Source organism: Lissotriton vulgaris, chromosome 6 (assembly GCF_964263255.1).
Source record: "Lissotriton vulgaris chromosome 6, aLisVul1.2, whole genome shotgun sequence".
NCBI lineage: Eukaryota > Metazoa > Chordata > Amphibia > Caudata > Salamandridae > Lissotriton > Lissotriton vulgaris.
This window is the reverse complement of record NC_141694.1, coordinates 208,226,461-208,251,642: the sequence shown is the minus strand read 5'-3', so window position 1 is coordinate 208,251,642 and position 25,182 is coordinate 208,226,461. Positions and strand designations below refer to the sequence as shown.

Here is a 25,182-nt window from a genome sequence, read left to right as displayed (position 1 = left end):
CCATTTTTGGCAAAGTGCCTAGCTGTAGTTTGTGAACCCTAGCTCTACCGGCAGCTAGGGAAACCTACCAAACCCACGCATTTCTGAAAAGTATACACCCGGGGGCTTCCATGGAGGTATGGCTTGCTTGGATCCCCCAACGTTTCCTTACCCAGAATCCCCTGCAAACTTCAATTTCAGCTTCAAATTTCAGACATTTTTGTGTGGGAAAGTGTGGCATCACAATCGACTGGGTAGGTGTATTGCTAAAAATTTATCAGTCCCTAGTCTGCTTTCTGCCACCCTGGGGGGGATGTCGGGGGGTGAGGTTACCCTGATATGACCCCAAGGGGATCAGAAACACTGTGGCTATTTGTTTGGAGTGTGGGGGCATTGGTATGCTCATTCTGGGCAGCCCCCACCCATAAAAAGACAGCGTAATTATTGGTGTCTAGTGAGCTTTTGCCCCTGGGGGGGGACAGATTGGGAGCAACGGCCCCCATCTTCCCCCCAGGGGGGGGCATAAAGGCTGTAATTGTTGCAGGTGGGGGTGGGGGAATTGGCATTCCCGTTTTGGTCAGCCCCCACCCTAATTAAAATTTTCCCAAAAAAAATCCCTGGTGTCTAGTTGACCTTTAGCCCACCCCCGGGGGGGCAGATGGGGGCTACTCCCCCATCTGCTCCCCAGGCGGGACAGGAAGGCTGTAATTTTTGCAGTGGAGGGGGGGCATGGGCATGCCTGTTTTGGGCAGTCCCCACCCTAATTCAAATTGCCCCCAAAAAAACCCCGGTGACTACAGGAATCTTTACCCCCCTGGTGGGTCAGATTGGGGGCTAATGCCCCCATCTGCCCCCCAGGGGGGCTGAAAGTCCCCTAGACGCCAGGGAGTTTTTTGGGCAAATTTTTATTAGGGTGGGGGAAGCCCAAAACAGACATGCCAATGCCCCCACCCTAATTAAAATTTGGCCAAAAAATCCCTGGCGTCTACTGGGCTTTTTGACCCAGCTGGGGGTCAGATTGGGGGCTAATGCCCCAATCTGCCTCCCAGGAAGGCTGTAAGTTTTGCGGGGGAGTGGGTGGGGACATGGGCATGCCTGATTTGGGTAACCCCCACCCTATTTCAAATTTGCCTAAAAAATTCTCATTGACTAGTGGGCAGAATGCCTACTAGACACCAGGGATTTTATTTAGCACATTTTAATTAGTGGGGGGTGCCAAAAATGGGCATGCCAATGCCCCACCCTAATAAATATGTTCCCCAAAATATCCCTGGGGTCTAGTAGGCTTTTTGCCTCCACGGGGGGCAGGTTGGGGGCTACTGCCCCATCTGCTCCCCAGGGGGTGCAGGAAGGCTGCAATTTTTGTGGGGAGGGGTGGGGGCATGGACATGCATGTTTTGGGCAGCCCCCACCCTAATTCAAATTTGCCCCAAAACATCCCTGGCAACTACTAGGCTTCTTTTGCCCCCCAGGGGTGCAGATTGGGGCTAATGCCCTCATCTGCCCCCCAGGGGGGCAGAAAGCCTACTACATACCAAATTAGCCCCCAAAAATCCCTGGCTTCTAGTGGGTTTTTGCTCCCCTCGGGGGAGCAGCTTGGGGGCTACTACCCCATATGCCCCCCGGGGGGGAAGAAGGCTGTAATTTTTGCGGGGGAGGGAGTGGGGTCATGGGCATGCCCGTTTTGGGCTGCCCCGCTCTAATTCAAATTTGCCCCCCAAAAAAACCTGGCGTCTAGAGGGCTTTTTGCCCCCCCCAGCAGGGCAGATGGTGGCTAATGCCCTCATCTGCCCCCAGGGTGTCTGAAAGTCCACTAGACACCAGAGAGTTTTTGGGCAAATTTTAATTAGGGTGGGGGCTACCCAAAACCGGCATGCCAATGCCCCCACCCTAATTAAAATTTGCGAAAAATAATTCCCTGGCATCGACTGGGCTTTTTGCCCCCCCGGGGGCAGATTGGGGGCTAATGCCCCCAATCTGTCCCCCAGGGAGGGCAGGAAGGCTGTAATTTTTGCAGGGGAGAGGGGTGGGGGCCCCCCTGGGAGAGCAGAAAGCCTAGTAGATGCCAGGGATTTATTTTTAGCAAATTTTAATTGCCGAAAACATGCATGCCAGTGCCTCCACCCAAATAAAAATTTGCACAAAAAAATCCCTGGTGTCTAGTGTTATTTTTGCCCCCTGTGGGTCAGATTGGGGGCTACTGCCCCATCTGCCCCCCGGGGGGGCGGAAAGACTGTAATTTTGTGGCTGGGAGGGTGGGGGCATCATCATGCCCGTTTTGGGCAGCCCCCACCCCTACTAAATATCCCATATAAACCCTGGTGTTTAGTGGGCTTTCTGCTCCCAGAGGGTCAGATTGGGGGCTACTGCCTCATCTGCCCCCAGGGGGGTCAGAAAGACTGTAAATTTGTGGCCGGGGTAGGGGCATCGGCATGCCCGTTTTGGGCTGCCCCACCCCTAATAAATATCCCATAAAAAACCCTGGTGTCTAGTGGGCTTTCTGCCCCCTGTGGGTCAGATTGGGGGCTACTGCCCCATCTGCCCCCCGGGGGGCGGAAAGACTGTAATTTTGTGGCTGGGGGGGTGGGGGCATCATCATGCCCGTTTTGGGCAGCCCCCACCCCTACTAAATATCCCATATAAACCCTGGTGTTTAGTGGGCTTTCTGCTCCCAGTGGGTCAGATTGGGGGCTACTGCCTCATCTGCCCCCAGGGGGGTCAGAAAGACTGTAAATTTGTGGCCGGGGTAGGGGCATCGGCATGCCCGTTTTGGGCTGCCCCACCCCTAATAAATATCCCATAAAAAACCCTGGTGTCTAGTGGGCTTTCTGCCCCCATTTTGTGCAGCCCCCACCCTGAAAAAATGGTGCAAAAACTAAATCCCTGACGTTTAGTGGGCTTTCTGTCCCCCCCCCGCCCCCCCCCTGGGCATATTGGGGGATACTGTGGGGCAGAAAGACTGTATTTTTTTGGCCCAGGGGTGGGGGCATCGGCATGCCCGTTCTGGGCAGCCCCCACCCCTAATCCCTAATAAATGTACTATAAAAAAATCCCTGGTGTCTAGTGGGCTTTCTACACCCGGGGGGGGGGGGGAGGGGAGATTGGCAGCTACTGCCCCATCTACCCCCCCAGGGGGTGCAGAAAGACTAAGTATGCCAAGATTTTCATGGGGGAGGCAAAGGCCCTTGCCCAAGGGGCCGCTCCCCCCTCCCTGGTGCCTAGTGGGTGGATCCCTACTTGGGGATCTCACTCCTGGGGTGATCCCCAAGCAGGGATCCACTAGGGAGGGGTACCATTAGAAAGGGGAGATTCTACCCTTTCCAACAATACCTCTCCTGAGTTTTGATGTAATCAAAAAGATGCTGGTACTTCCATGTAGGTTAAGTAAGTTACTTTATTTCTATGTGCTCAGGGGGCTGAGATAGCCCCTGAGCACGTAGGAACTGAAACTGAAATGATCATTTACCAGAGGGATTTCCGGAGCTCAGCTCGTCATGAGCACCCAAGAGGTTAATATCATCTTTTGTAGAAATGGTAGACGGCCATAGGTACTACTGGTATGCATATATACTGAACATTTGTTTTATTTCTTCATTCATGTTGTGCATTAAATGTTTCTCCCATTCACGCGCCATGCCACATTTTTTACCCTTTTTTTTCTTTACTAAGAATATAGGTTCTTTGTTTACCCAATTGTTCTCGCTTATCCATATCGTGATTTGTATGATCTTTCTTCCTCGCAACAACACAGGACTTGTTTCTCTTATTCATGCACTATGGTTTTTGCCCTTTAATTGTGTGGTGTCACTAATACAGTGAAAATGTTTTTATTTAAGTTGCTTTTCACTTCTGTAGGGTTTCCACTTATGTGAGGTGGTTTTCTGCGCAATTCACTTCATGGTAGTTAAAGTGTCATGTCTATTTTCTCCATACTGTACCATGTCTTTTACTCTACCCCCAGCCCTGAAGAGTCACAGGTTACCTACCCGCTTAACGAAACACGTGTCAGCTGGTTGTTTTCTTTGACATCATCCTTCCAGAAAGGAAGGTCCAAATACATTTTCCATTTTAAAAACCATTCAAGTGTGTCCACCTTGTCTCATTGACTACGAACTGTTCATCTGCGTTGTTGGAGATCCAAGTGTGGAGTCCTCTGGCCGCAATATTTGTGTCGGATGCCCAGGTGTGGCTGTCTCGGGTGAGGGTGGAGTTAACTAGCTTGTCAGTAACTTTGCTCCAGTTCCTTCATGGTGGGCGTGAAGTGGTGTGGGTGCCTTTCGTTTGTCAGCGGCGAAGTGAACGAGTTGGTGGTCAGTCCATGGTGGTTGTGTTATGTGGCTGAAGCGAATGCTGTTTCCTGCAGTGAAGATTGGTCGAAGGTGTGTCCTGCTGTGTGGGTTGGTGTGGGGACGAGTTGTTTAAGCCCGATGTCGACGAGGTTGTCACAAAGGATGGTGGAGTTGGGGCCGCTGGGGTTGTCGAGGTGGAAGTTCAGGTCTCCAATGAGTATGTAGTTCATTTAGGCGATGACGTGGGGTGCGATGAAGTCGGTGATGGTACTGTTGAAGGGTGTCCGGGGGGTAGATGGAGTGTGGCTTTGGAGCTGGTCTGGATCTGAATGTGGTTTTGCTGGAGGTGATGAGGCATGGGGTGCTCTTCTGGTCAATGGTGAGGCCCCCTCCCTTGTAGTTGGGGTGGTCCTTCCTCTGGATCTTGTATCTATCCAGGATGTTGATGTCGGGCGGTGGAGGCATTGGTCCAGGTGTCCGTGAAGAAGATGATGTTGGGCGAGAGAGAGTCGAGTAGGGTCCAGATTTCAATGGCGTGTTTGTTTACTGAGCGCACATTGAGGAGGATGCATCTTAGGGTGTTGCCGGTGCTGGCACTGGGGGTGTTTGAGGCCGGGGTGGTGGTGAAGACTGGCGGCAGTGGAGGCAGGAGAACTGGCCATGGGTCGAGTTTGGCGAGGCCTGTTGGCAGCCTCTGGGTCTTCCGTGGTTCAGTGCGAGGAGGGTAGTTGTGTCATAGCGATGGATGGTCGGAGTTCCAGGGTTCCTGACGCTGGTCATGGTCGGGTCGCGGATGGGCACAGACGGGCTTGCCTTAGGTGCGCCAGCAGCTTGCCTGCTGTGCGCGACTTTACAGTTGGGAGGCGGGAGCGGGCGGACAGGGGGAAAGGGTCACGGGGCAGAGGTGTCAGCGGGAAGGGGGGGAAAAAGCCAACAACAGACTGCAATACAAAACGAATGGGCACAACAACAGCCAGCAAAAAACAAAAACGTTTGGGCACAACAGCAGACAGCAAGACAAAAATGGATGAGCACAACAGCAGAGAGCAATAGAAAAAACGGATGGGCACAACCACAAAAAACAGAATGGGCACAATGCAAGGATGAGCAAGATGAAAATACCAGCACAACAAGAAGGGAAGCACATCAATGGGCATCAGCGAGGTGCACGAGGCACAGCACCGACTCAAACCTTACCTGGGTGGGGATCAGAGCAGAGCACAGCACAGCGGAGCTGCTGGGGAAGAGCAGATATCAGCCCCAGATATCCATTGTTGTAGCACTATGGTAGAAATCTACCATCCATTTACTCTGATGGTGCTTATAATCCTTTATTATTATTATTATTATTAATAAATTTTATAGAGCGCGTAGTCACCCGTGAGTATCCCAGCGCTAGGAACAGTAAACCTGAGGGTAGTGAGGGGCAAGGAGGTGTGGTAGGGATTTATGGAAATAGGAGGGTTTTCAGACGCTTTCTGAAACGTAGATAGTTGGGTTCTGTTCTTATCTCGCGGGGTAAGGCGTTCCAGAGACGTGCTGTATGAACCGAGAAGCGTCTTCCACCCGTGCGGTATCTGTTTCTGTCTTATGGTAGTTTCAACACACCTATTTTACACTAGAATGACGCTAGTTGAATAAATGCTTATTGAAAATGTCCCTAACGTTTATTCTGTGTGTCTCTCTGAGACAGGGTGAGCATGAGTGACTGAGCGGAAAAGACTGTACTGTTTCCATGATCCCTAATGGGACACAGTTGTCATGTTCAATAGTTGCCAGGAACTATTCTCTCCTTGGTCAGAGGAGTTTACAGTGGCACTGTGAGCTAGCTGGTATACAGGCAAGCATACCCAATGGGAATGTCTGGAATCAGTCTTGACACCAATCCCACAGTTTATGTTGTCTAAACATGCAGATCCTCTATAAATATATGGGAACTACATAACAACCCAATTCCCAGGCAGCCATGGACCATGTGGTCATACTGACCCATTAAGGCAATTCCAATATCTCCAAGTGGCACCTGAGCTCTATCTTCCTCCAGAATGGGTGCTCCAGGTCGTTGCCCAACAATCTAAGGGCATGGAAGGGCTTACAGCGACTTTTAGAGACCCTGAGACCCTCCCTAGTTAAAGGAAACCAGAACCACTGGTAGATGGCTCTCACAATTGTGAGTGACTATGACTTGGTGGAATGTATTAGGGAGCACCTAGAGTCATGCTGGATCTTGTGTCCGTTAGAGCCTCCATCTGCTACCCATTGATGATGAACCACTGTCTGCTCTTAGACGTATTGACAGGCATATGGGCAAAGGGCAGGAGAGCATCCATTGATGTAATACCGGTACCAGTATGTTTGAGATGTCTGAAGAAGTCAAAAGCATTGGAATGTTTTTGATAAAGGGGAGGATTACAAGCCTGTTTTAGATTTGGGGGTTGGTCTAAGGGTAATTGTTAATTCCACAGTATTGTACATATTTCTGGTACAAAAACTGTTTTGTTATTTCAAATGTGCACCTATTGTTGTCACTCTGAAAATGTATAGTTAATACCAAATCCATTATGCTTGGTTTTAGTTGATTGCATTGACACTTCATCGGGGTATGGCTTTGGTGCTGAAGGAGAGAATGCCCAGATACTGTGTGTTGATGGATTAGAAGGCATTATTGATGCAATTTGTAAAAACGGAGCATGGCATGTAATCAACGACTCATGCATTTATTCTGATCTTTTACATTTCCAGCAGGTAAGACGTTTTTAATTAAGATTTTTTTTTTCCTTACAATAAATAGAATGATCCAGCAATGCAACACCAAATTAAGTAACAGGTTTGATTAAATTACGAAGAAATAAAAAGCAACTTATGCTGCATGTTTTGGTATTAACATAAAAATATATGGCGTATGTACAAACCTCTTGTACCAAAACATTTTCTATCTAATTCTGCTTATGCCAGCTTTGATTTCCAAAACAGTTTCCTGGAGTTAGGTGTTGGCATTATTTGTGTTTTCAGCATGCTAACTCTGTAAGCATGTCTATCCATCAAGTTGCAGCCTATCATGCTACTGTGTCACTAGAAGGCTGGCAAACATTAACCACTAAACATATTTTCAAGTTATTTGCAACTTTTTTAAATCTGTTATCTTGAACTAATTGAAAAAAGTCTAATGTAAACACATTTGCATTAATTGTGAAAACGTGTACATCCCTAGGGCTAGTGACATCATTTTGGCAGCATTCTTCCCTTTTTAATGCCTGAATACAATATGACCAACTCCTCATGCAATAGCGACCGCCAGGGAAGACTGACAACATGAGATCTGCCCTTCATGCTAGAATATCGACAGCCCGCGGTCACCACCAAAGGGAAGCTCCAACAATGACAGGATCTTCGTGATACACCTGTGACCGTCCATAATGCCCGGCCTGGTCTCCCTGCTACAGTGATGACCATCTGCAACGCTTTCCAGATTTCTCCCCTCAACCACACATGTAACTCTTCTCGCTGGACTTTATAAGGTAACGTTTTCAGTGGGACTAGCCTGGTCCCTATATCCAACCCATGCTCCATTCTGGTCAGCCTGAGCTTGTGACTTTCACCCGGTCCCACACGACCAGGTTACCGCAAGTGGTGCTGTTGGACTTGGCCCTTCTGGCAGGTTCACCCCTGAACTTTTTGCATTGAACTCTGAGATAAGTATAGTGATTTCTGGTCTTTGCGCACTTTAGCACTGTGGCGCAGTGTAAAGTGCGTGCACTCTCTGGGGGATATGTGTGTCCATGAGAGTTCCTGATGCATGGGGAGTGCAGGTGCAAGTTTGGTATGTGCAGACTCGTGTGATTAAATGATGCGCGATGATGTGTGCGGCGTTAATGTGCCTAGTGTGGAAGTGCCAATTCTAGAAGTTGGCATGTCTGTGTAATTTATATGAATTGACTGTCTAGCTTGTGATTGGCTGGAGCTGGCTGGTGTGCCTGGCTCCAGAAGTCAGGATGGGTCTGCCCCGGTGTCGAATGGGGAGATCTGCATGCTGATGGGAAGGATGGGTGCACCTGGGACCTGAATAGGGCTGGGCTTTCCCTCCACAATGCTGGCACCGCCCCCTGGGATGCGACTGATGACCCTAGCCTGGCCAGTGAATGGGGAAAGGGGCTGAGCAACAGAGTGCCCCAGAACCAGCTGTGTCTGGTTTTTCCCCCACCCTACACCCTAGAGACAAAGGGATTTTGTGTATAAAAAGAGGCTGTGACATCATGCTAAAGGTTCTTGTTTTTCCTGACTAGAATCTACCAGGGGCGTGCAGCTGCTGGGGCCCAGGGGAAGGCTTGCCTCCCTGGGCCCTGCCAAGCCCCAGGAATGCTGATAGACTTTGTGCTGGGACCCCTCTGCCTTGCCTGGGGGCTGGAGGACTTCCCTGCGTTGAGGAGCTGGTTGCTCTATTTCTTTATGCCCAGGACTGGCTGAAACCCATTTTGTCCCAGTTGCTTTGTTGGGCCAGGGTTTCTGTCTCCTTTAGCGCCTGGGAAGTGCTTTGTTTGGAAGTGTCCTGTGCGTGGTGCGCAGGAGCCTACCCTGCATTGTGCCCGTGGATTATAGGTTCTACTCGAGCAGGAGCCTACCCTGCATTTGTTCCTTCGTGGTTGCCTACGGGTGCCACCCCATTTATTTAATTATTTAGGCACGGGTGCCCACCCCATTTTTATGCCAGTGACTAAGCGATTGCTCATCCCGCTGTTTATTTTTACTACCAAGAGAGCTTACCCCTCATTGCAGCCGGGAAGCACCGGGATCGCCACCGCTGCGGCCCGCCTGGTTGTGGGCGGGGCCTGCGACGGAAGCGGAAGTGCGGCCGGGAGAGGAAGCTTGAACCTGCCCCGCAGGGCTCCCGTATGCCGATGGGAGCCCTGCACACTGCCCGGGAGGAGTGCCGCTGCAGTCAGCGAGGCTCTCAAGAGTGAGGGAGAGCTTCGCAGGCACCACAGAGGTTACGGAGATGCGGGGAAGCTCGAGGCACGTTGCCGGTGCCTGCCCCGCCGCGCAACAGAGAGAGAGCGCCGCATGGGAACAGTCCAGCCCGAACTGCCAAGCCATGTCTTCCCTGGACCGGAAACAAGCTTCCGAGGACCGGTTTCTGGCATTCCAGCCGTCTTCAGCCCGGCTTGCTTGAATCCAGTGGCAAAGTGAGCAAGGGACTCACGTCTGAGCATACCCTGCCACACTTATGGCAGCAAAAAGCGGTACAAAAGGGACTGATTTGCTTATAGCCATTTCTGAACTGGGGTGGCAGAGTGGGCTAAAGAACGGTGATGGATTAAACCCAGATCTTTTGACTGGGTGTGAGTGTTTGATTGGTTCAGATGCTCCGTCCATTACCACCCCCTTTTGTACCGCTTTTGACCGCCATAAGTGTGGCAGAGTATGCTCAGACATGAGTCCCTTGCTCACTTTGCCACTGGATTCAAGCAAGCCGGGCTGAAGCCAGAAACCGGTCCTCGGTAGCTTGTTTCCGGTCCTGGGAAGACAGGGCTTGGCAGTTCGGGCTGGTCTGTTCCCATGAGGCACAGGGTCAGACTGATTTGCATATAGCCATGTCTGAACTAGGGTGGCAGAGTGGGCTAAAGAACGGTGATGGATTAAACCCAGATCTTTTGACTGGGTGTTAGTGTTTGATTGGTTCAGATGCTCCGTCCATTATCACCCCCTTTTTTACCGCACCCCAAAGAGAATCCTCGCCGAGTGAAGAGGAGCCCCCCCACCAGGAAAGAACCACCGATGAGTAGCGTGGCTGAGGGGGGGGCTCTCTGTGCACAATAGGTGGTGCCAGTAAGGGGGCACCGAGTCCGAGCAGCTCCGTGTGCCCAGAGGGCCGCTCCAACGTGGGGGACATTCGTGTTAGGGCCCCAGGTGTGCCCAGAGCCTGTGCGTGCCACCTGGGGGCATATTTTTTTAAAGCCCTGAGGGCCTTCCATGCTTTCGACCTGGCCCTTTTTAAGAGCCAGAGGGCTCCACCACTGGCCTAATGATTCCTAGAGCCCGAGGGGCTCCCACCATTGTTTACTTGTGCCCCGGGCCCTGAGTGGCCCATGCCTTATTGCCCAAGGGCCAGTTCTTTCCCTTCAAGGGACCTCAGTACTGATGGAGCCAGTGTGCTCCCTGGGGACAGTTGATCTCAGAGCCTAGATGGCTCCCACGGGTGGCAGTTTTGTTCCTATGGCCAGTGAGAGCCCATGCCGCAGTTTGCTGATTACCAGCTGCCCAGCAAGTAGTGGGCAGCTGCACTGTTTAGGTTTTCCTTCCTAGGGACATGTACTTTGGACTCAGGAGTGAGTCGCACTCCTTCATCCCTACTTTGGCCTTCCCCAGCTGTGCAGCACTTAGTGCCATCTGCAGCGTTTAGGCCCTGTACTGTCCCTGTCCCAGCTGCCCAGCAAGTAGTGGGCAGCTGCTACATTTAGGTTTTGGCGCAGTGGCGCAACCTGGACCTCAGTGCTAATATGTACTAACTGGGATTTATGCGCTAATGTGATTTATGTGCTAAATGCTTTGGGTGTTAGGAAATGTACTGTGTATAGTATGTACTGCACACCCTGAGTTGATGCCTCTAGATATGATTTATGCATAGGAGGTGGTTTTACCTGTTTAGGTTTGTGTTAGGAAGATTATACTTCCCTGTGTGAAGTTTTACTTAGGTGGTGAGTGTCTAATGTAGTTAGACTGATCGGATACTGTGTATGATGAATTTCATGGCGCAGATGGTTGCAAAGTACAGTGATTTACCAGTGGTTACTGGTTCTGTTCTACCATGATTATTTGGTGGTTCAATTGTTCTATGTTCTAAGTGCTATTCCTACAAAGTGCTATTTCTACAAAGTACTAGTTCTACCAGGTGCTTATTCCTGACAGTGGTCCATGTGGCCCTGTCCTGTGTACATAATCCCTAGTAAATATCGCCCGTGCCAGTTGGCACAATGTATATGGTGTGATTACTATCTGATGTGTTTTAGTAATACAAAGGCTATTTTTGATATAACTTGTGTGGAGTTCCTTTTGTGGGGGGCCTGGGATGTTGTTGCTGGTGGGTGCGGGCGCAAATACTTAACTTACATTGCCTCCGGGATCAGCCTTACTGCTCGTGTCACGTTGCTAAGGGTGTGAGCAGGGGTTATCTTTGAAGTGTAACTTCCTTACCCTAACTAGAGTGGTGGTTCCTGCCTGGCTTTGGCGCAAGCCTCAGCCAACCAGAAATCCCATTTGTAACAGGTGCTTTGTGCTTTTAGATGCTATACGTACCTTAAATCCTTGAAATTGCATATCTCAGTTATACTGATTGGATTTTTGTCATTTTGGTGTCATTTATTACATTTTACACTATTTTTCTAAAATGGTGTGGGAATTATGTGAAAAATGCCTAATTGTACAAAAACACCATGGGGACTATCCACAAACGAATTTTGGAATATATGAGAAGTACTATTGAAGTGCTACTCATTTACTAAAAAATAATATTCACTAATTTACGGCAGGGAGACTTCTGTTTCCAGCCCACTTATCTTTTCTATTCAGAGAACTCTGCCAACGTAAAGTAAATGTGCTTTGCCGCTGAAAGTATGAGGTACAATTGGTTAGACCCAATTGTCTATTTAACTTTCTAGTAGGTGTGAGCGTAACTGGTGTGATTCTCTCTCGCATAATTACTGCAAAAGAACTTATAATTAATTATGTGTAATTGTGTGAGAAGAGAAATCCAGCATTTTGCTCTATTTTCTTAGTGCAAATTGCTCCCTATTATCCAATATGGGCCAGAGGATGCATTTTGTGCTAGGAAACTATCACTAATGCTACAGGATATGACCAGCAGCAACCAGCAGATGCTCCCTTTCTCTTAGGTCATTGTTTCTGTACTCCTTTGGTAGGATTTTTGCCCCACATTAATCTTATTTACTCAATCTGGAGTAATTGCATAGTTTCAGCAATTTAGCACTGCAAGTGTAACGTATAATTACATAACTTACTCCAATTGCACCGGCATAATTACAATTTCCACCCAGGACTTCTTTCTAGGTAGGTTGTGGTACATTAGCACAAGAAATGCACAAGGGTTGTAGAAGTGAAATATCATATGAGATCTGCAGTGCAGTGGCGGCTCGCCCATTTTTATATTTGAGCTTTTCCCGAGACATGTTTTTTCCTGCCAGTCTATGAGTCTGAAACTGTGCAGCACAGCTTCAGAATCTCAGAATAATAGTACACACAAACTATGCGGGTGCGGAAAATTCATCTGGGCTACCATGTGCATGTTATGCATTTAGAGTACTCTTTGAAAGTGAGCCTTCTAGCCAGCTCCACAGTTCTCTAACAGAGCACTGACTGACAGAACCTTGAATAATGGCAAGGCAGTGCCACACAAACATGTGAGTGATACCACAGGGACCTGTCACTCACCTGGCTGTTGCGAGGTCTCGTAAATGAAGTAGCTTTAGCCCAAACTAAGCTAAGCCCAGAGTGGTCCAAGGAGGTCTTGGTGCAAGAGATGGCAGGTAGGTAAAACAACACAAAAAGTCTAGATAAACTTATGCAGGAAGAGAGAAAAAAAGTGAGAGCGAGTTAAAAGAAGAGAGAGGAGGAGACAGAGAATGAATAGGTTCAAAGTTTGCATGTGTCTTATGTGTGTGCAATCAAATGAAAATATTAACATTCTTAAATACCAAAAACATTACCAGCTCCCCAACCCCTGTGCCTCCCAGTTAGCTGCCAAGCCACTTTCAATCCTATTCCACATGCCAGAGCCAGACTGCAAGGCAGACAAGGAGATTTGTAGTAAAAGATGAATCCAATCTATTATTTAAGTGAATCACTGTTGCCAGAGGAATATGCCACCACATCATGGATCAGAGGAGCTGCAGAAATGTAATAATACTAACTGGTGATGAAAAATGAAGGTTAGATCAGAACGCTTTATGCATCCCCTTTCAGCTCCCATGTTTATGCCCAATAAATCTGGCTGACTCTACACTGTTTAGAGCAGCTTCCGAAAGTGACGTTCTATAAGCATGCAAGGTGGAGTGAGGTAGAAGGTTTGACTCCAAAAACCTACACCCCTTCACTCCCTCTTGTTACAAATTTGCAGACAGAGAGAAAATGCCAGTCTGACATTGCCCCGTGTAGCAGCAAATAACATATATGAGAACATTGGAATGTTGGGAGCTCCATTGAAAACAATGGAGTGCTCTGGGCTTCTAATGGCATGTAGAAGCCTGGAGCTCCAAAATTCTAATGCTGTTGCTCACAGCTGTTCTGTGAAGCGTTTGTCTTATTTGTCAGAGCATTCTTCCATCTTGTGGCAGAATATTCTAATAGCCTTCTAGTCCTTTGTAGTTCAGCTTGTTAAAAACCCTCACCTTTGGCACCGGCCTTTAGCACTGGAGCGGACCTTTAATGACCGGTATAGCCTGCTACAGCAGGTTGTAAGGCTATATTAAGGCTGGTAGTAAAGTATTCTGCAGCCTTATCAAGCCAGAGTTAGCTGGTAGTTTACAGTCTACATAATGTTTCAAACTCTCCAGTGATCTACTCTGACCAAGGCTTAGTGAAGTCACCAGTCCCCATTGGACCTAACAGGAGTGTGTAAGCAGCACAAGGGAGTGCCTTATGCATTGCCTGCACTGGTGGTTATCCAGTTTAGGCAGTAGATTGGTGAAAGTTGGTGGTGTAGGTGGACCATATGGTAATCCATTCTCATGTTTGTCAGGTTCAATAGGTGCTCACAATAAGCATGAAGCTGCTGTTCAGCCGTAGCTAGACATAGAAGCATGTGTCTGCCTCAAGGGTAAAGCGGTTAAGGAAAAGGGAAACCCAATATACCCTTGTAGGCTTGGGCAGTGAAGTCAATGATAAGAAAAAAGTGCCAACAAGGGATTTTGTTCAAAACTTCAAAATGTCCACTGTGGAAACATCAGTGTGTTGATGATCGGTAAATTCTCGAATTTTAGAAATCCTATCGCTGCATGTTATTGCTGTGTCAATCAATGCGTGTTATCAAAACCACACGAGCGAGCGTAAAAAAATGGGCTCAAACATTAAAGTTTCAGAGAAATTCAATGGCGAATCGAGGCTAGGAATGGCGCAAACACTGCGTGAGTCCTGTGGATGCCTTGTTTGTACAGTGGACATTTCGACGATGATCCTCTTTGGCTAATCCCTCTTTTGAATAAAGACTTGATTTGGTCCCACTTGAATATTGACCGTTGCTAAGAGTCTATTTATATACAATTGATTTAACGTCCTGAAGGTGATCTGACAGACAAACACGCCACAACAGACCAAAACGTTGACTCATCTGTCTATTTCCCAAATATTTATTGTTTTTAGGTAACTTCTTCAGTATTTTCAGATCTGTTACTTATTTGATTAACTTGGAATAGATGTACACATCCGTGATGAGTAAGTAGAGTGTTACATCTTCTCTCATGGTGTTTTGCAACATTGATTGTATTTGACCGTACCCTTTTGAATTTTATCTATAAAAACCTTTTGTACTTTTCTTGAAAAAAGATATTCCTGTGTCTTTTATATATTTTGTCCTTATTTATCGAATATTAATGTTCCCAATAATTTGACATATGCATTAATTGTTCAAGAGTTTCAGACCAGTCTGGATTGAACATCCAAGTTATTATGTGTGCATTACATTAGAGTTAGAAGTTTTGAACAAAAACCCTTGTTGGCACTTTTTATTTATATTTGACTTCAAGTGTAAAGCAGCAGACACAATCACACTACCCTCGCAGCTGGATCAAGCTCTTTCTATGGCAGCAGGTATGCTATATATGTAGCCATACCATGTTATGACTCACTGGTGTATATATGGTAGCAATTGAAACAAAATGTTCTGCCCTTTCTTTCTTTCCACAATCACCTCACAATGTGCAGTAATTACCTGTTTACTGTGTGTAACTATGACTCACCTTGTGTACTGACATAAACTATACACAGCACTTCTGGTAGAATAGATAAACAAGAAATAAATACTGCACCAATTGAATATTGTCTGCGAGAGGCCCATTGTAATACATTCCCTGTAGGTAATTGTAAGGCACAGAGCTTTCCCAGGAAGGAAGTCTGACAGTGCATGCTTTCCAATCAAACAATGGTTGACACACATCCGCCTCCACTTCTCAAAACACACAAAAAGGAGTTGAGCTGAGCTGTTTGGCGTAAGCACTCGATTACCCTCACTTAGGGCCTCATTAGGATGTTGGAGGGACCTGCGTCCGTCCGCCACCCCCGAGGTGGAGGGACCGTCCGCAGGGGAAGCGGCGGTCCCTCCGGTGCAATTAGGATGTGACCGTCACCCTGGCAGTCACACCCTGTATCTTTAACCTTGCGGCATGTGCTGCTTGAATCAGCACCCGCCGCAAGGTTAAAAATGCATGTTTTACATTTACATGCACAAAGCGGCAGGCACCGCGTGGTGCCTGCCGCTTTGTGCATGTAAATGCTGGGGGGTACCATAGGTACTCCCCATGTGTACCCCCCAACTCCCGACACCCTGGGGGCCCGCAACGGGCCCCCAAACACCAAAGACCACATGCTTTTCCACGGCAGAAAAGCCGCCGTGGAAAAGCATGTTACAATGCACATCCTAATTTGACTGACGGTGTCTTGCAGACACCGCCACCAAATAGCCCTCCACCGCCCGCGGATCAGCGGCGGATGGACCTGCCGTCTGCCACCGGTCCCACCGCATTCCCACTGCCATCCTAATCTGGCGGTGGGTGTTTTCTGTGGCTGCGGCGGTAAATCTGCATCCTCCGGGCCGGGGGTGGCTTCCGCTGGCCCGGAGGATGCGGATTCACCGCCATCCTAATGAGGCCCTTAGTTTGGCCTATTTCCAATGGGCTGCTTTGAACAGATGCAAGTCTACAATCAGCGGTGGCTCCGCTAAGGTGGAGGAGTGTTGCCCCACTGCTTTTCAGCAGTGAAAAATTAAAAATAAAATGAAAATAACAAAGCTTATTATAATTTTATTTTTCCTCGCTCACTTCCTGCAGTTGAGCTAGGGCACTCATACCAATCACGGTACTGCTCTCATGCTGTGTAATACCAGCATGAGACCAGTGTCTGGATTGGCATAGGGGAGCATGTGGCAAATTCATTTCCCCATGCTGCTCCCAGGGCTGCCTTCCCACTTTAATGCCCCAGCAGCTGCCACTGCCTAAAATTGCTCTGCTCTCTACAAGTGCATACAATCTTCCGAGAAACAAACAATAAAAAGGGTTGGAGAGGGTAGGGGTAGTGCTGGTTCGCTTCCCACCTTGACATGTTGGTGGTAATGCCTTCTATATTGGAGCCACCCATGACATATTTGGTGGTAATTTCTGGTATTTAGACCCCATTCGTAGCAAAACAGTGCACACTGAAGGCAAAATGTTGGCCCTGACATATTGATGGTTATTTTGGCAGAGTGTATTTCACGATGCTACCTTGTACCAGAACAGGAGTTACCCTGAATGCAGTGTGCACTGTACCTTATGAACCATAAAGTTCAATACATTTTATCACAAATTCACAATCTTCTTGTTATACAAAAAACAAATGTAAATTACTTTTAACCACAATAAACCTGACGGTATGATTTTCTGAAAAACAAATATATTTTATATATGAGCATTTGTTTTTCTTTATCATATATGACATTAATGTGTTGTCTCTTCACATATTAATGTATTGTACATTCAATGTAAATAAATCAAATTGTTAAACCATTCTAATGAATACATTTTTCATATTCATCAATTTTTGAGTTTGAAACATATGTCAAGGCTGGCCCAATGCATTTCGGAACACATTGGTTCCTTCTTCAGGGGCAGTGTTCTGTGAACAAAATTAAACATTACTCAGATGTATAATAGATGCACTTGATAATCACTACCTTGCCACATAAATTAAGGGGGTCACCATGTATGAAAGCCTTATAGTCGTCACCCGTTGTTAATAGAAAAAGGCAGAAAAAATTATTTGGATGTTAATATAGGGCCCGATTCACAGAATGAATTTAAGACTCAATCCTAAACTTACTATTGTTTTGGTATTCACAGATTGCCCTTACTACTTTTGGTATTCACAGAATGCACTTACTACTTTTGGTATTCACAGAATGAACTTACTCATTTCGGTATTCACAGAAGTTAGGACTCCTAACTTTAGGACTCCTAAATGCCTTCTGTGAATACCGAAAGTCTTAAAATTAGGATTTTTCTCAATTTGGTAGTAGTAAAGTTAGGACTCCTAACTTTAGGACTCCTAAATGCCTTCTGTGAAAACCGAAAGTCTTAAAATTAGGATTTTTCTCAATTTAGTAGTAGTAAAGTTAGGACTCCTAACTTTAGGACTCAGATGGCCTGAGCAGAAGGAGAGCGGTAAGCCGAGGACCCTTAGAGAGCGGATGGGTAGGCAGAGATTAAGAGAGTTTGAACTTCTTTGGAAGTCAAACGGCTGACACCTTTTTAGGTAAAGAATTTGTTGAGTAGGGATGTCATCTAGCATAGAGTAGGGACAGATTTAACTTGTTTCATTCCTTTTATGTAAATGACGCATCATATCCATTTTGTGTCTATGCTATTCAATTTGCTGATTCTGGAATTGGTTTTGATTGTATTCTTTTGTAGACTGAGATTCTTTAGGGAATTTATGTTCCTTTTAGTTCCTGTATACTTGTTGAATCTTATATTGAGAGGATTGCATTTGCAAATAACTTTGGGTTTATATTAAACTTTTTAAACTCTACCAGTTGTAAGTGGTTCTTCAGAGTTGCGTCAGTCTATGGGGTTGATAAATTATATGGGTTTGCCTTTTACTCAATGACAGTCAATAATCGATCCAAAATTGGATGAATGAGATAGGTATCTAGGTGATCAGATAAGATATCAAAATCTCATTCCCCGCAGTTGGTAGCAGAGAAAGATGGTTGGCTTCTTGAGGAAGGCAACCTAGGTCAGGTCTAGATTACCCCAAGGCCCCTAGTCATCGACGACAAGAAGAAGAATCCCTGCCGAAGAAGGTGCTGACGGTGCGAGAGAGAAAAGCAGCAGATTCGGTCGAGAGTGAGTATAAGGGTCATGCGTTGCCAGATTGCGGTGTTTTGTGTTGTACCTGTGTTGTAATGTCAAGCGGAGTTGAATGCCTGTAGTGTGATTGGGGGAAGGTTGTGAGCGCGCGCAACCGGATAAAAATCTTAAGTCCAGAGAAGGGCTTAAGTGGTTCGGGTGTATCGAACACCCAGAGTAATTGTCTACCATTGTAAAGGGGGTCATGAGGTACCATTGATCGCCCGCAGGACCGAGATAGGGGGAATGTCTGAGTGAGTGTATGAGTAACGGACGCTGGTCGGACGTTTACTGTGTGTAAGTAACCTATCAGTTAAGGCGAGCGTCTGAACGTGAGAGGAAAGACGTCTCGTCAGTTGAGGTGACAATTACAGTTAGACTGTGGACGTACAGTCAAGAAAAGTGATCGCTTGGTCGGAAGTAGTCATTTTTCGGTGTATGAATGAGACGCATGCAAGCCCGCGAGACGAGCTGAGAAAGGAGGGGAACTGCTGCAGAGGGGACGAGTGACGTCAGCGTAAGAGCCGCGCTGGGATTGGCTGGTTAGCGTAGGGTCGCGCTGGGATAGGCCGGTCAGCGAGAGCCGCGCAGGGATTGGTGGTTCGCCATCGGGAAGTAAACAAGGAAGAGAATTAAGGAAAATTGTAGATTCTTGAAAATGAAGTGTTTTAAACGTTTAAGGGTGATCTTTAAGAGAGATAGAGGGAACTCGTATGCGGGGGAAGAAGCCCCACCTGAAGGCACACCAGCTTATTATATGGCTGTGAATGTTGGGTTACACTCAATACTATGGATCTCCGAGTGGAGTAAGCTAACAGAAGGAAATAAGGAACTGACGTTCCCGAAATACGGGACGTTTAGGTTAGAAGCATTGAATCAGCTGAAAGCGGTAATGCTCGCAACGAGACCTCTACCGAGGCCAACACAGTTCGAAGCCCTCAGTGCATGGTTCAGGGCGGCAAACGACAGGAGCCTGAATAGACGCCAAGAAAGAGTGAGACGATCGGTAAGAGCAGTGCAGGATGCTAAATGGGATGATGAAGCTAAAAAGTGGAGGGTGCAAAGAATAGAAGCAGACAAACTGTACCCAATGCTAGAGGCTACGGGAGAAAAGAAACCTCCAGAAGAGGATGAGGAGAGTGAGACGGAGGAGGATCTGATAGATAGGCTATTATTGGACAGACCACCTCCGTAAAACAGAGAAGCCGAAAGTCCCGAATTACAGCAGGGGGACGGGGCTAGGAAGGGGGAATATACACCGCTCCCCGTAACAGAGTGGGAACCCAAGAAAGGTGAGGAAGTACCTCAATCTAGTCCCGTACAGAGAGTAGTAGGAAGATTTGTGGTACAGAAAGGACCAGAAATGGAATGTACAAGGTCGTATCAACTGCCAGATGCTCTACAAGTACCTGTTACCATAGGTCCTATAGTGTCAATCTACAACCCGGAGGGAGCCCAGCAGGAGGAACAGGCACGGTGGGACAGGGAAAGGGCAGAGATGGAAAGTAGGAACCATACGATCAATTCCCAAAGGCAGTTGCTAGGACCAAGGAGTCGGAGTACCCCATTGGATCCAGTAACGAATCCCTGGGTAGAACAGGGGGGTCAGAGAGGACAGATGGATTTGAGGGGACCAAAACCGAAATCCTTTAAGGAGTTAAGAGAGTACTTGAAAGAATGGGATGCTGCCGTAGAGACTCAGAATAAAAGAATAGAAACAGAAACTGAATGGAGAGATCAAGATAACAGGATCCTCTCTCACTGCGGAGCTGGCGAAAGCAGTCCGGAGTGGGAGGGAGCCAAGGAAGCAAAGGAGATACTTGCCATACCATCGGTGGCAATAGACAAATGTGTGAAGACAAGAGTACAGGATGTGGGGGAGTGCCTCGCCCCATCCTTAGTGAGGGAGAACGAAAGACACAGGAGTACCGAGATAGTTACAGGTGCACTCATCATACCCCGGACGAAAATGTGCGACATTGGAGTCACGAGAGTACGGGGAGTCGCGAAAGGTCTCGCCATGCATCCAGTGATCACGGACGGGATCGCGGGAACATGGAGGGCCGTGAGGGACCTTATCGTTTATTGAGTGACACCAGACAGCAAGGGAGTTGCAGTGATTTAGAACAGAACGGAGGATCCTATCTTGCATCTAGAGAAACCGAGCCGAAAAGACAGAATGCAGTGATGGGGAATAGAACATTGTTCCACCATACCCCTAGGGAAGATGGGAAAGCTTGGGACCTAGAGAGGTGGGAACAAAGAGAAGCAAGAAGGACTCCTCATAACTCACCTGTGCCTAGACGAAGGACTCGTAGTGGGGGTGAGAGGGATGTGAACGGACCATCTAGGAGTGAGGTACTAAGGGCTGAGGTAAAAGCAAAACGGCTCGATGTAACCAGTTTAAAATCAGATTTGGAGGAAATAATAGACGGCACATTGCCAATGGAAAGGATCGATCTGTATGAACAGGATGAAATACTGTTTATGGCTAAGGATGTTACTCGGAAAGCGAGGTCAGTTCATGAAAAATTATCTGAGTTGGCAACCAGGTATATGATAGACCTATCAAGAACAAAAGCTTTACAGGGTAACCACAGGCTGAATTGCACGGATCAGGATCTAGATGAGCGTAGGACGATCGGGCTGAAAATACACATAAAGGAACTGATCCTGAGTATCAGAATGTGGAGGGATTTGGACAAATGGGAGGAAAGATGGTCCAAGAGGGGATCCGTCAGAAGGAGCACGCTTGCGGGGTCCCCGGAGGGAGGGCTTATGTGAATGGAAGCTTTCCCTTTGCGAGAAATCGCGAACGGAAACTACGTGCATGTGCCCTGGAGTAGGGGGGATCTAGCAGCATTTACCAATTCCTTCCCAAAGCTAAGGGAGAATCCCGTCGAATGGTACAAACAGGTAGAGAAGTTCGTGAAGATCTCTAAAGTACTGTGGGTCGACTTGAACACCCTGTTTGATATCGTAGTACCCGGAGATTTGTGGACGGCATGCAAGCTTAGTGTTGAATGGCCCATTTCCGAACCGGATAGAGATGCCCAGACGAATGGGCCATCAGAGAAAGTCATGGAAAAGTACGAGAGGGTAATGGCATGGTTGAAAGAGAAGGTGCCGTTGCAGGACATAGACTGGGTTAAGATAGATCGAACCACTCAGGAACCTAAAGAGACCGTTCACGAGTACTATGAGAGATTGCTGAAAGCATTCAAACAGTACAGTGGATTGGACGTGATGGATCCTAAAGACATAGGACAGTTTGTGTCGAAGTTCGTCCTGGGATTGAGATCAGACATAAGCCTAATGATTCAACAGCATTTGATCTGTTGGCAAAACAAACCTTTAGATGAGATCCTGAGGTATGCGAGGTATTGTAGCGATGAAATAGATTCAAAAGCAAAGAAAATTAAGGAGAAGCTGATGTTGGTGCAGATGCAGTCAGCTGGAAAGGGTGGACAGCGGCAGCAGGTAACAGGAACCCTAGGGAAGAAACAGATTAATCAAAGCAGAGATGAGGAGGAAAAACCGAGACCTAGGGTAGATATCGCGACACTGAAAAAGACAACGAGGTGCCATCAGTGTAACGAGGTGGGACATTGGAGACGCGAGTGTCCCTATAATGTCGAGATGGGGGAATTTGAACAGGAGGAGGATGAGGTTCAGAACAGCCTGGTAAAGGGAACAGCGGTCCCGAAGGGAAAGTTTATCAAAGGGGGGACTCAGACCCCTCGACCCCAGTTCCCTCAACCGCCTCGCGTTACAAATGGAGGGAAAACCTATAGGCAACTGCCACTGTTCGTAGGAGGAGAAGAATGCTACTACGTTGATCCCCTTATGGGACAACGAGTGAATAGGGAAGAAGACTGTACCCTAGGGGCAGCCCTGGAGGTAGACCAGAGGGGACCATACGTGGAGGCTGAGGTGGCTGGATGTCCTACGACCTTTTTGGTGGATACGGGGGCCACTCCATCCACTTTGAGATCGGCGGTAGTCCCAGGTTTGCCAATGTCGGGAGAGACAATCCAGGTGGTAGGAGTCGCAAATAGGAGAATGACGAATCCTTTGACAGAACCGGTGTCGGTGAAAATAGGAAATTACAGTGATGAACACCAGTTTGTGATTTGTGATTCAAGCCCTGTGTGTCTGCTAGGAAGAGACCTGTTGTGTAAACTAAACTGCACCATATATTGCACACCTGAAGGAGTAGAAGTGCAGACTAACGACGATGATGCCGACTTTAAGGTTGTAAACTCACAGGGATGTGTGGAACTATACCCTACCTTAACGGTGGAGGAGCTCCCACCGGACTTGAAGGAGATGGTGTCAGCTGAGGTGTGGGATTTTACTGGAGAAGAAATAGGACTGATCAAAAGGGTAGAACCGGTAAAGATCATGGTAAAACCCAATGCCGACTATCCAAGAACACCACAATATAAGTTGACACCGGAGACGATTGCAGGAATAAAGCCTGTGATCGAATCCATGATTAAACAGGGAATATTGAAGGAGATCGTGGGAAGTCCATGTAACTCCCCGATTATGGGTTTGCAGAAGCCTAGTGGTAAATACAGAATAGTGCAGGATCTTCGAAAGATTAATAATATTGTTGTTTCATGTTGTCCAGTGGTACCGAATCCATCAGTGATATTGTTTCAGATACCGTTCCAAGCTGAATGGTTCACGGTGATAGACCTGTGCCAGGCTTTCTTTTCAATCCCCTTAGATGAGGACAGCCAGTATCTTTTCGCTTTTAAGCTGGAAAATCGCGTTCTAACATGGTGTCGTATTCCCCAGGGGTATACAGAAAGCCCATCGATTTTTAACCAGCTGCTGAAGAAAAATCTTGAAAGTCTAGTACTGCCCATGAACTCGGTTCTGGTCCAGTACATAGACAACCTACTTGTGGTGTCAGAGACTGAGGAAGCTTGCAGAGTAGACACCATCACCTTACTAAATCACTTGGCCGAGAACGGACACAAGGTGTCTCCAAGTAAATTGCAGTATTGCCTGACAGAAGTGCAATACTCGGGCCACAGGATCGAAAAGGGAAAACGGAAGGTGTCTCCAGACAGAATAGAGGCGATCATGAAAATGAGTGCGCCCAAAACACAAAGAGAAGTCAGGATGTTTCTAGGCATGGTCGGTTATTGTCGGCAGTGGATAGCCAACTTTTCACTGAAGGCAAAACCTTTACAAAAACTGACGCACAAGGGGGTGAGTGATCCGGTACCATGGGACAAAGATTGTTTGATGGCATTTTTGCAGCTGAGGGAGGACTTGTGTCGTGCCCCGGCTTTGGGAATGCCTGATTACGAGAAACCGTTCTTGCTTTACTGCTGTGAAAGGGAAGGTTGTGCTTTGTCAGTTTTGGCCCAGATACACGGAAATGCCCGTAGACCAGTTGCATACTTTTCGGCTACTTTAGATCCAGTAGCCGCAGCGTTGCCCGGATGTCTCAAATCCATTGCTGCAACGGGTGTCAGCATTGAAAGGTGTGAAAATGTGGTTATGGGACATCAGTTAGTGGTGTACGTACCGCATTCTGTGGAATTGTTAATGACTAGGACCAAGACTCAGCATCTGACGAATAGCAGGCTCACACGCTATGAGCAAGTCATATTGGCTGCTGAGAATGTAACCCTAAAAAGATGCTCTGTCTTGAATCCTGCTACTTTGATGCCACTTCCTAATGATATTGATGATGAAGTTTGTACAGATCATGACTGCCTTGATGTGACTGAACTATGCACCAAACCAAGACCAGATATCGTAGATGAGCCATTGACCGACCCTGATGAAATATTCTTTGTTGATGGTTCATGCGTAAGAGACGATATCGGTCAGCTGAGAGCAGCATATGCAGTTTGTACCATTACCGGAGTAGTGGAAGCCGCCTGCCTGGAAGGAGTACACTCCGCTCAGGTAGCTGAAATCATTGCTTTGATCCGTGCTTGTTTGGCAGGCAATAAAATTCGAGTCACCATATACACCGATAGCCAGTATGGTTTCGGGGTAGTTCACGACTATGGGCAGTTGTGGTCTCAAAGAGGTTACATGACCTCCTCGGGTTCTCCCATTAGGAATGGAGAATTCGTGAGATTATTGTTAGAGGCATTACAAGGTCCAGCAGCTATAGCGGTTGTTAAATGTACAGCGCACACAAAGAACACAGATTTTGTGTCGCAAGGTAACCGATATGCAGATGAAGTCGCACGTTACTGTGCGGAACAGGGGTATTCCCTCACCAAGGTAGAAGTGGGGGGAATACAGGAAAGAACTGATTGACTATGTTGTTAGAAACTGTAGACACGTGGGATGAACTGAAATGCGTCCAGGAGAATGCACCTGATTTTGAGAAAAAGGCATGGGAAACAGCTGGTTGTACCAAAAGTGAGATGGATTTTTGGATCTCTGCAGATGGGAGAGCAGTTTTACCAAACGAACTTGTTAGTCCAATGGCAAGGAGATTGCATGGACCGGCACACATAGGTAGAGATGCCATGGTGAGGGTATTCAGACAAACGTGGTACAATCCGAAGTTTAGAGTAGCGGCAGAAGCAGTATGTCAGCGTTGTGTGATCTGTCAGCAGCTAAACGTAGGAAAGAGAACACCAGTCACATTGAGTCACATAGGGAGGTCTGGGGGGCCTTTCAATAGAATGCAGCTGGATTTTATTGAAATGCCCAAGTGCAATCGCCTCAGATACGTCTTAGTGATTGTCTGTATATTTTCCAGATGGGTTGAGGCTTACCCTACACGTAGGTGCGATACACTTACAGTAGCAAAATTGTTGCTT

The 25,182-nt window shown here is 47.4% G+C and overlaps 1 protein-coding gene across 1 annotated transcript in view; it reads left to right on the top strand.

The window, feature by feature from the left end:
* The window catches only part of LOC147707029 (adhesion G protein-coupled receptor F1-like), a 375,698-nt gene that overhangs the window by 184,193 nt on the left and 166,323 nt on the right, over positions 1–25,182 (top strand). The window contains exon 8 of the mRNA XM_086925618.1: positions 6,844–7,013. Within this exon, the coding sequence (XP_086781744.1) occupies positions 6,844–7,013 (170 nt within the window). The remainder of the gene's footprint in view (positions 1–6,843; positions 7,014–25,182) is intronic.